The sequence below is a fragment of the Ctenocephalides felis genome, unplaced genomic scaffold (genome assembly GCF_003426905.1).
Source record: "Ctenocephalides felis isolate EL2017-DRISC unplaced genomic scaffold, ASM342690v1 CF-g0.4_SCAFFOLD_03572, whole genome shotgun sequence".
Taxonomy (NCBI): Eukaryota; Metazoa; Arthropoda; class Insecta; order Siphonaptera; family Pulicidae; genus Ctenocephalides; species Ctenocephalides felis.
Window position 1 is genome coordinate 33,935,409 of NW_020539726.1, and position 12,077 is coordinate 33,947,485.

At 29.0% G+C, this 12,077-nt stretch overlaps 1 protein-coding gene and 2 non-coding genes across 3 annotated transcripts; 2 read left to right on the forward strand and 1 right to left on the reverse strand.

The window, feature by feature from the left end:
- The first annotated feature begins 84 nt into the window (after positions 1–84).
- Trnaa-agc lies at positions 85–157 on the forward strand. Its single transcript has one exon. It is a non-coding gene; the product is annotated as a tRNA-Ala (tRNA).
- Positions 158–1,139: 982 nt separating this feature from the next.
- LOC113388643 lies at positions 1,140–1,305 on the forward strand. The gene has a single exon (XR_003368194.1). It is a non-coding gene; the product is annotated as a U1 spliceosomal RNA (small nuclear RNA).
- A 2,228-nt stretch (positions 1,306–3,533) lies between these two features.
- Positions 3,534–9,649, reverse strand: LOC113387630 (venom acid phosphatase Acph-1-like). The gene is made up of 7 exons (XM_026624984.1): positions 9,524–9,649; positions 8,016–8,204; positions 7,616–7,678; positions 7,360–7,542; positions 5,947–6,067; positions 5,359–5,603; positions 3,534–3,878 (listed from the first exon to the last, which is right to left on the reverse strand). The coding sequence occupies exons 1-7, from the start codon at positions 9,632–9,634 to the stop codon at positions 3,684–3,686; spliced, it is 1,107 nt and encodes a 368-aa protein (XP_026480769.1). The 5' UTR covers positions 9,635–9,649; the 3' UTR covers positions 3,534–3,683.
- Between the last annotated feature and the right edge of the window lie 2,428 nt (positions 9,650–12,077).

Sequence of the window (12,077 nt, forward strand, 5' to 3'; positions counted from 1 at the left end):
CGAGGCTTAAAAGACAATCCGGTTATATTTAACTCGAGCGAATTTGCGTTCATACCACGAAGTATTTTGTATTATTTTATACCAGGGGGCGTAGCTCAAGTGGTAGAGCGCTCGCTTAGCATGTGAGAGGTACCGGGATCGATACCCGGCGCTTCCAAATAATATTTTATGATATTTTAGTTGAAATCGATAAATAAACTTTTTGCCGTCTAAAGAATTTATAAGTCTTATAATATGTTTGTTTGATTTAATTCATTTTTTTTCGAAGGACCAATGATTTGTTGTAAAACACTTTATTTGTAATATTAATTACGTGTTTATTTTTAAATTAACTACAAATTGTATTTGTATTTACAATGTTTTCAAAGTTTAATATGTATTGTATTGATTGATTGATTATATAATGATTTTGATTTGATTTCTTTTGTTTTATATCAATATATTGCATGCTTTTATTTTGGCGTGAACATAATGCATGTTCTGAATTTTTTAATAAAAACAGTTTATTTAATACGTGAATAATTCAGTCATTCTTTAAAATGATCGTCGTTACAGGCATTCTTTAAAATGATCAAATGTTCCATTATTTATCGTGCCATATCATCATCTGATTGTGAGTTGATAATCATCATATTATCTGTTCATTTTTATTTTTTCAAAATTTTTTTTTGTATTTTTAATTACAATCTGTCACACTAATAACAATTAATTAATAACCCAGTAGTTGCCCAATCCAATTATGACTAATTAATATTATCTGTTTATAATCTATTATCTATTTCTATTGCAATATTTTTTACAAAGTTGAAGTTTTTGTCATAAATAATTTTGTTAAGTCACATAATGATAACATACATAAATGTTATCAATATTCATGTAATTCTATATAGTGCTGATTTGTTTGAAATGTTTAAAATTTGATGCATCTTAAGAAATTTCATTAAATACTCGACCCAATATATATATGATATTTGACCCTAACCATTTTGCTGATGTTATTCTTTTATCGTAGAAGCGTAGAACCGCTTCTCAGTGTTATGTTATGTGCTAACAGATGTCTGCACGCCCTTTGCTCTTCCAAAGCACGTCGTGAAATATATTCCGTTCTCGGTTAGGCAACGATTTTTCGACCCTTAATCATACTTACCTGGCGTGGGGGCTACCGTGATCACTAAGGCGGTTCCCCCAGGGCGAGGCCCTTCCATTGCACTTTTACAGGTGGGGTTGACCCCTGCGATTGTCCCTAATGTGGATAACTCGGGCGCGTAATTTTTGGTAGTCGGGACTGCGTACGCGCTGTCCCGGTAATATTAAACTTACCAAACACATTATTATTTTTAAAGGAGTAGTATTTAACTGCTTTTGCAATATATACTTCTTTACACAAGATCAGATCACACTGTATAAAAGAAATTGTAAGTTGTCTGATCGATCTGACTGTTCATGTTACATAGAAGTTTTGCCAGTTTATTACTACCAACTTATACGAAGATAGACCCGAAACATAGCATTATCATACCATTTCTATCCGAGAATTGGCCTCTATATTTTTACATTATTACGAGGACTACAAAATATGTAGTCCTTCGATGTGATATTCTTATGCTATGTAATCAAATATTATTTAGTTCACCAGATTACATTGCTTATCATTAAATCTCGCGGATTTATTTATATCAGTTATCTTTGCGTAATACTCGTTTATAATTAGTTTCTGTTTACATAGAATTTGTATCACGAAACATCTGGTTTTGTTAGCATTAAATGTCATATATATCTTGAAATCATAGATAGTAAGGTGACCATACGTCCCGGATTGGCCGGGACAGTCCCATTTTCTGCCTTGCATCCCGGCTTTTTCTAAAAGCAATATTTGTCCCGGTTTTAGATGTTTTGTCCCAGATTTTTAAAAAGTTTTTGAAATTTCAACTAGGAAATTTTAACCAATACCCCCCCCCCTCCACTCTCCCACACATTTTAATCCGTCTCGGATTTTATGCAAAAAAATGGTCACCTTATAGATAGCAATATGTTTTCAAGTAAAAGTAGCCCTTACAAAGCAATAAAAAATCTAAGTAATTTAAAATTTGTAATATCAAAACGAGAGAGGCAACCGTTGGGTTGTCATCTATAAAGTTACGTAATTAGGAAGTCATTACAATAGGTCTGATTACTGTTATTAATATAAATATTTAACAAAAAAATAAATGTAATACAGTAAAATATACAATAGCAACGAAAACTTCCAGCAGAGTAAGATACTTTTGTACGTCAAAAAATGAAAAATGTAAATTTTTGCATATCTTTACGTTTTAGAGGTTTCTGAACATTTTAGCGTACCTTAGAGAAAGTTGATGTATGCTGTGTATGTGTGGATACAATTTTACGTCGACGTTTTCGGAAGCATCGCTCAACCGATTGGAATGACTCAAAAAACATTCGTTTCCTATTGATAAGGAGACGTGCAAGTAATTAACTGTTGAAAAAAAAATTTAAGCCGATTTTCATGGAACTTTTTTTGGCAATATATATCCTGGTCTTATAGAACTTACTGAAATATTATGGCCTTATGACAAGTAGTTTAATTTTTAAAATTCATCAAAGTTTGAGAAAACGAGTAGTTTTTTTGATGTTTGTTAAAAATAAAATTAGACGATTTTCTTGGTATCACGATAGTGTACTTGGTCTTGAACATAATAAACCATTAAAATCCTACGGAAACTGGTTCAATTATAAAAATTATTGATTTTTGAAAATTTGCTTTTAGTAAATACTCCGAGTTAACAACGTGTTCGTTCGTTCGTTTGCAATAATGTGTAATAAATTCACTCGGAATACTTATAATCACTCATAAATTAATTTATTTTTTATTGATTAAGTCGATTATTTATACATTTTGGGAAGTTCATGTAAATTGCCCCAAGGCAAAATACCAATACCAACTAGTTTTCTGAGTTTTTATATGAATTGGTATCAAAAACCATCAAGAAATTTCAGTTTTCAAAATTTCCAAAAAAAAGAAAATCAAAAAATTTTAGTTTTCAAAAAATTTCTAATTTTTCAAAAAATATTAGTATTTTTTAAACACGGCAATTTTTTCAATATTAAAATTTTTTAAATGCCAAAATTTTGTAAAATGATCAAAAAAAATCCAAAATTCTCCAAAAAAATCTATTATGTTCTGAGTTTTTATATAAATTGGTATCAAAAACTTTCAAGAAATTTCAGTTTTCATGATATCAAAAAAAAAAGAAAAAAAATTAGTTTTCAAAAAAAATCTAATTTTTCAAAATGTTTCAGTATTTTCAAATATGGTAATTTTTTCAATATTCAAATTTTTTAAGTACCTATCAAAAAAAATCTAAATTCTTTAAAAAATCTATTATTTTCTCAGTTTTTAAAAATATTAAATTACAGTACGGCAATTTTCCCCTAAGGCACGATGCCATGCACAACTCTGGTAAAATGTGCATTATAAATCAAGGATTTTAATTTCTGCAATTCAAAAATAATAAAATAGTCTATATGTGTTCTAATTGCGTTTATTTAGCTATCTTCAATCATATACGGACGAATAAATATTCCAACCCTGTTTCCTAGGTGTAGATTACTTTCTGAATCATTATCTTATAATTTTACTCTCCAAATTATTATCTTATAATTATATCACTCAATTTATTATATCACTGTCTTCTTTTAATGGCTCTCTCGAATATCGATTTGCTGTTTTTAGCCTCCGGGCATTTGTCTAATCCTTGGTCATCGTCTGCAATATTTTTGGTCATTTCTATATATTTGTCCAGTGGGCAAAATTCTCCACATCCTGCTAATTTGAGTTCTTTGAAGGTACCGTCTTGGCTTTTTTCGTTGAATAAAATCTAAGGGAAAAGGATAATTGTAAGAAAATAGTAAAAAATAGTCAGGATTAGATCTTGTACTTCAGTCACTTGAAAACTAGCTTAAGAATTTTGAACTAGGGTTTATACAAAAATCGACATTTCAGAAAACCGGTTTTCGAATTTTAATATTGCTAAAAAAAACGGTTTTAGCCGGTTTTCGAATTTTATATGGAAAATAAATTTTTGCTCGAATATTCTGTAATTTATCCGCAAATTTAGTGTGATTTTTAATTCTATGAATAGTAAACAAAATTATTTTAGTTTCAATTAGTAGAATTAAAAAATAATAGTTTATCTTGATTAAATAACTTTGAAAATAATTATTCGTTATTCATGCATCATTTTCACATATAAAAATGAAAATATTTTTATGATAGTGAAAGGAATGTTTTCGAATTAATAAAAATAATACATTTTTTTTAATAAAAACATTCATTAAATTAAAAAAAAATTTAGATACATGTTGATACATACTTGTTAATATCAATTTTAGTTTTAAAAACAATTAAGCTAAACTCGGGTATTGCCCAATTTTAGACATTTTAATTGTTTTTTTTGTTTAATAAAATATGATTTCAAAAAACTGAAAACGTCTATCGAATTGCTACTAAAATAGAAAATACTCTCATACCTGCGACTAAATTATGCTTAATTGTTTTTAAAGCCTGATATAACAATTCTAAGCTTTTTGTTCTTTTATTTATGGCTTCTAGAGTTCAAAACTCTTTTTTTAAGTTCGAGTACAGAAAGTTACTTCTTCAAGAAGAAGTCACACTGATCTAAATTAAAATATACACTGGTATAAAAATCTAAATTAATATATACAAAACATTTCTGGGAACCATTGCAGACTGATAAGATATCAAATGCTATTGAACCGATATGATTTTAAGAATCAAAACGCTTTCATCTATCTTTTATATTTGGCTATATTTGTCATTTTCCATTTATACAGTGAAAAACGACTTTTTTCACTAAAAACCGATTTTCGAATTCCATAATTTTCGCCAAAAAAACCGGTTTTTGAAAACTGACAAACCCTATTTTCAACCAATTCTGGCGTAAAATAGACTAATGTTTTGGCAAAGTTGTGTTATGTAGCAGGTTTTATACAAAGTGATACTAAAAGCTGTCAAAAAGCAATTGTGGTTGCTGTGCAGTCAGGCGTTTTTAATAGACAACTTAATCTAGAAAAGGCACAAACCTCAAGAAGGCATCTTGTCATAAGTGGCGAGAAGTTAGATTTTATGTATAATTCATAGCATTGTGACACATTTCAGTATCTTTCGTCTATTTTGTCCCAGAATTGGCCCAATTAATCAAAAATCAATATCAAAAAAGTCCGCATTTCAATAGTTGCTAAAGGGATATGCATCACATTGCTTCTAGGGATCGATCAGGCAATAGTTTGGCATGGCTAATGATTTTGATGACTCTTTGTTATGTATATATCCTTTACCTTAACTGCGTATTCTCCTTCAATTTTATGCAGCTCCAAAATAACTGCAGATCCGAACGAAGGGACAATAGTTTTCAAAGGGTTTCCATCTTCGTCGATGTAACCTTCACTGCCGCCCATGGCTGCAAAAAGAGGGCCAACTGTTGTATCATGCCCTGAATATACGATTAGTTTTCTCTGCCGTGGTTCCAAAACACCATCTGCTTTGTCTTGGCAATCTGATACTATCCTCTTCAATATTGGCCCTTTGGTAAAAGATAGAAATTATCCTTGTTAATGTTCATTGAAGTACATTTGTTTTATTAGAAGAGGCAGTACTATTTTTTACTGACAAAGAGAACCTCAAGTTTACTCTTCTTGGATTTTGTTGAAATTTTGTATGATAATAGAGTTGATAGTAGAAATGAACACCATACAATATTATAGGCTTAGGAGAAGTGGTTGATTTATAAAAATCAATTGAAGGTTTGAAAAATAGACCGCGCGTAAACAAATTTTCACCTTCTACTTAAAGAACACGCAGTTCTAATCGTTGGTAAAAAAGCGTATTATGTTTTCTCAAAAATGTATTTCATATTTCATATTTACCTATGGCCATTCTTTTAAGATCGTCGTTGTACATCAAGGCCGCAAAGGCGATTTCGGAAACTGCACAAATTTCGTCCCAATGGTCTTCGGCCCAATCGGGCTTTGATTTACCCATTGCTTCCTAATAAAATTATAAAAAAATTTATAGTTTTTTCAAAATATATATATTATACGGCAAATGTACACTCTTGGGAAATGTATACATTTCCCTAAAAGATAGGTATTTGTGATCTGAACTTAATATATGTACATTTCCCGGCACGTGTACAAAATCTTACTTTGAAAATTTTTATTTTCCAATCTTCATGTTGTAAGAAAAGTTTTAAGGTAAAAATATTTCCTCACACATATAAAGAAACAAATGAGTTTTATAATGAAAGTAGTTTTAGTTGTCTGTGCAAGAACTGCTATTCAATAAATTTCATCATTTTTTTAAGAAAGATGTTTTTTTGTGAAGGACTGCATTTTTATAATAATTTCTTTAAGCGATATTTCTATTTACCATATGCTCACTTTTACCAAAACTACACCTTGTGAATTCAATGTATATTTCTCTTATTTAAAGTTTACAGGAATGTGTACATTTTACAGGAAAATATGCATATTTACCAGAAAATGTATACATTTTTCAGAAAAATGTGGATATTGACCAGAAAATGCGTATATTTTACAGGAATTCAATAAATTTCATCATTTTTTAAAGAAAGATGGTTTTTTGTAAAGGACTGCATTTTTATATTAATTTCTTTGAGCGATATTTCTATTTACCATATGCTCACTTTTACCACAACTACACCTTGTGAATTCAATGTATATTTCTCTTATTTGAAGTTTACAGGAAAATGTGTACATTTTACAGGAAAATATGCATATTTACCAGAGAAAGTATACATTTTTCAGAAAAATGTGGATATTGACAGGAAAATGTGCACATCTACTGGAAAATGTGCACATTTTCCAGAGAATATGTACATTTACCGAAACATTTGTACATATACCAGAAAATGTAGGCATTTACCAGAAAATGCGTACATTTTACATGAAAATGGGCATGTTCACCAGAGAATGTGCACATCTATCGAAAAATATGGACATTGATCAGAAAATGCGTACATTTTATAGGAAAATGTGCACATTTACCATAAAATGTGCACATCTACTGGAGAATGTAGGCATTTATCAGAAAATGTGTACACATACCAGAAAATGTGTACATTTTACAAGAAAATGTGCATACTTACCAGATCTACCGGAAAATGTGGACATTGATCAGAAAATGTCTACATTTTATAGGAAAATGTGCGCATTTACCGGATAATGTGTGTATTTACCGAAAAATTTATACATTTACCGAAAAATGTGCACATTCGCCACAATAATATATATAATGTATTTAAAAAATGTTCTTTTTACCTGTGCCAAAAATAGCGATTTCACGAGCCAAACATGCAACGGATTATCTACTTTCATTTCCGTTTTCTCGATCAAAAGATTCAATAGTTTTTCGTGTGGACGTATCAGTCTCTGGAATTCGGGAAGTTGCAAAACTCTCATGAATTCGTAAGCGAAGCAGGGACTTCTTAGAAACGAATTCATCTAAAAAAATAAAATAATAATAATAGATTTGTCATATTGTAATTATTATTTTTGATGGAAAGATAATGCATACCGCGCTATTTAGTTTTAGATCGATGTTATATGGAACTGGTTGCCACATACTTGCGAGACTCTCCTAGAAATATAGTAGAAAATCATAAATAATTAAAAACAATTTATCATCACTTAGATTTCTGTTATTTTTTTTAAATGATTGATTTTTGCTTTAAGCCACGGTATTAATATTTTGATGATTTTGATTATTATGTGGTATGTATACATTATAAATCTGAAGTAAAACTCAGTTTAAAGTAAAGGCATGCAGATATCATGATGAAAAATATTTGAAGCTGTATTTGAAGTATCAACGAGTGAAATATCCCAATCAGCATCGATTTCTATCTTTGTTTAAGAGATATTTTTTTTAATTTTGTTCAAGTTTTTGGTCTATTTTTTTTTATCGATTTACTTACATCATCGGACCAAATTTGGTCGCCCAAAGGAGGCCACAATCCTGCATGAAACATTTGGGCGCTCGCCTTGGTCCTTGGGAAATCCGTGCAAAATGTCGTTGCCAAATCGGTGGTATATAAATCTCCCAAAAATTTCCCATAACGTGCACGCACCGTCTTTCCCAATTTGTACAGACGCAACTTTCCATTCTGAAATAAAACAAAAATGATACATAAGAAATAATCGACTTATAAATTATTAATTTGGACATTCCCGTAGTCTAGTGGTTAGAGTTAAGGGCTTTGTATCTGAAATCTTGTCAGTCTGATGTCAAGAAATATAGATAGCAATGTGTGAATATATAATTGATTATTTATAGATTATCAATTTGGGTTTTCCCGTAGGTTAGTAGTTAGAGTTATGGATTTTGTATTAGAAATCCTAGTTTGATATCTGCTTCGGACAGCCCGATGTCAAGCAGCATTGGAAATATAAATAGCAATATACTCGGTTACTTATAAATTATAAATTAAGACTCTCCCGCAGATCAGTGGTTAGAGCTGTGGGATTTATATCATTTTGGTTTGATTTGAAACCGAATTGGACAGCTGGATGTCAAGTAGCATTGGACATATAGATAGCAATATAATCAGTTACTTATATTGTGAATTATTGCTCCTACGTAGACTAGTGGTTAGAGCTATGGGATTTGTATCAAATATCTTGGTTTGATATGTGCCTCGGGAAGCTTGGAGTCAAGCAGCATTAAAAATGTAGATAGTAATATAATCGGTTACTTATAAATTATCAATTAGGGCTCTCACGTAGATTAGTGGTTAGAGCTATGGGATTTGCATCAGAAATTCTAGAGTAATTTGAAACCGCCTTGGACAGCTTGATGTCAAGCAGGATTGGAAATATAGATAGCAATAAGTTTACACGTGAAAATAGTCTTAATTCGAAATTGCTGTACTAATAAAAAACTCATCAGTTTTACATAAATTTCAATAACTGTCTAAGTCACAAATAGAGATAGTGGAACCACTTGGGTTGCCATTTACAAAAGTCACGTCATTTAAGAATTTGGATTGCTTTGGAAGTTTTGAAATAATTTTTTATTTAAATGATTTGTGTTATTGTCATTCACCATTAGATATCTATTTTCGATAACGATTTGAATTTTTTTAAATTATTCAAAGCACCTTTGGATGTGAAGATACTAAAATTGTCACATACTTAGTCATTGTCATATTTGTTATGTGTTAATAAACCTAAATACTAGTCGAGGTCAAACAGAGATAATCAACTCTAGAAGATAAAAAAAACTTCTGGAAATACTTTTCTCTATTTAAATTCTTCTAGAGAACATAAAAATAAACTAGTCCCGAATTTAATCCCAATTCCGGCCATATCGATATCAAGCTGTATGATATCAAATTTTCACTTCATCTCAAATATAATCTCAAGTAAAAATTGTCTCTTTCTACATATAATAAATTATTAATTAAAAAAAGTACATTTTTCTTACATTAGTTAGATGACCTGCTCCAACAGGGTACCAAGTATCATTTGCATATTCGTAGTTTGGAAAACTTGAAACTTCTGCCGGTTCTGGAGCCCTGTCTCCATGTCTGAACATCTAAAAATAGAATTGATCAATTAGTTAAATTAATTTTTATAAATTCACAGAAAGCTCAATTAAAATTGCAGCCATGAAAGATGGACTTTTTACAACATTGGCGAATAAAAATAAAAATTAACATACTAATTAGTTAAAATTATAAATTTTTAACGTTATCATTTTTCTTTGGCAATAATAATGATATCACATTTTACGAAGGCAGATTTTAACATAAATTAGTATTTAAATACAAATTGTAAGTAAATTGAAAATTATTGATTTTTTTCTTCTCAAAGTCTAGTAATAACAGTTTTTTGTCTAATTTTTTTCTTCATTTGTAAAAAAAAATAATGCTCAATTAAAATTGCAGCCCTGAAATGCAGATTTTTAATAACATGGGCAGATAAGATTAAAAATTAAACATACTAATTAGTTAAAATTATAAATTATGTCAAACAATTTTTAACATCATGATTTTTCTTTGCTGACGTAACATTTTACTAAGGCAGATTTTAACATAAATTAGCATTTAAATACAAATTGCAAGTAAATTGAAAATTATTGACTAGTCTTCTCAAAGTCCAGTAATAACTATTTTTTAGCTATTTTTTTTCCTTCTTTTGTAAAAAAATATATACTTGTAAAATGTCAATATTTAATTTAAAAAAATGTAATTCCATTAATTCTTAATTTATTTTATTAAATATTTAAACAGTCAATTTTTAGCATTTTTCTTGGTTTTGTGATGATCTCACCTAACTGACGAAACATCACACCATATGATAAAGTTCTTTTGTTATCTTTGATACGAGTATCAAATTTTTGCTTACAAGCAACAAACGAATATTGTTTGAATTTTTTACCATGATAACCTTCATCATACATTGTTTTTTTATTAATTTAATATTAAATTGAAGTCGTTACATAAAGTTTTTGACGCATGCCCTGTCTGTACTCAAGAATCGATTTTTGGCCTACAAGAATTTATATTTATAGATATGAATCACATCAAGTTACCAAACAAGATAAATAATTCTATTATGTATGACCAAAAAAAATCTATTCAAATTTTTGTATAACATCAATCGATCATTATTATTACAATTATAAAAATGGGTTGACCTTGCTGTTTTTTTATGATAAAGTGTAGTTCAATTGAAAGTGAATTATGTGTAGATTTTTCCAGAATTATAAAAGATTGTGGAATAATTCATAATGTAATTGACATCGTTATTTTCAAAATTGATGTTTTAAGTGATTCAATTAATAATAATACCTATACATGAAAATTTTGCGTTTAATGATACAAACATGTAATAAAAATTGTCATTTATATGAAAATATGATTAAATAATTATAATATGAAAACAACGTTTATATATATATTCGATATTTCTGTAAAGAAAACATATAAAATATTATACATCGTTACAAAGGTTTAAATTTCTTAGTTTTTTTTCTATATATCGCAACATCGAATTTCTCGCGGTGTGGCCTACAGGCAAGTTGCAATTGAAAAATTCAAGGAAAACTGGAAAATCTCGAGGAAATTATATGAACGCACTTAACCATTTATATATTATTTTATTCGTAATTTTATTCTGTATCTTCTATTTTTATATTTTTTTTTACTTCCCGTAGGGTAAGAGAAAAAAAGCGAAAATGAAAACTTTCAAATATCTTTACGTTTCAAAAGTTTCCAAATATTTTAGCATACCTTAGAAGAATTGTATGTATGTGTGTGTGTGTGCGGATACAAATTTTCGTCGACGATTTCGTGAACACGGTTCAACCGATTTGAATGATTGAAAAAGCATTCGATTCCTCAAAGATCATTAGACATATATTCACCAAATTATAAGATATTTTATAGCAATTGTAATAAGTAATATTTTGTTTACATTTCAATGGGTTCCGTACCAGGATACATAAAGTTAGATTCTTTTTTTTAGTTCCTTAAAAATGTAGTTTTTAATTTATATATAACTAAATGGCATTGTACTTTAAGGCAAATTGCTGGAACTTTCCGTATCAAATATGAATATTTTTAAAAAAGCTTTAAGTTTTTATGAAAACTGAAAAAAAAATTTTGGTAACTGAAATTTTTGGAGAAAATTTCACTTTTTTAAAATTTTTTTTTATATAAATATTTTTCATAACCTTTTGAAAATCTTGAACTTTTTCCAAAGCAATCGCGCTTGAGACGAAATAACGAAGCGCGTAAGCGCCGCGTCGTAGTCTAACGAATAAACAATGTTATGAAACTTAATGTTACGAAATGTACACAAAATTTATACTTATTAAAATCTATAAAATATCTAATAATTTGATGTGCATAAGTCTAATGATCTTTTTTGACTGCCAAATGCTTTTTTTCAAACCTACTTTTTTACTAAAATCTACTTTCTTTGCTTTTTAAAATATTCAAAATTAAAAAACAAATTTTATACAAAAAACAATT

What these genes read in the sequence shown, in the direction of transcription:
- LOC113387630 (XM_026624984.1), bottom strand. Translation starts at nt 9,634, where the DNA reads ATGTTCAGACATGGAGACAGGGCTCCAGAACCGGCAGAAGTTTCAAGT. An exon ending in GAGCAGGTCATCTAACTAAT is followed by an intron (nt 8,205 to 9,523) that starts GTAAGAAAAATG and finishes GTTTTATTTCAG; the next exon opens with AATGGAAAGTTGCGTCTGTA. An exon ending in TCTTAAAAGAATGGCCATAG is followed by an intron (nt 5,604 to 5,946) that starts GTAAATATGAAA and finishes CTTTTACCAAAG; the next exon opens with GGCCAATATTGAAGAGGATA.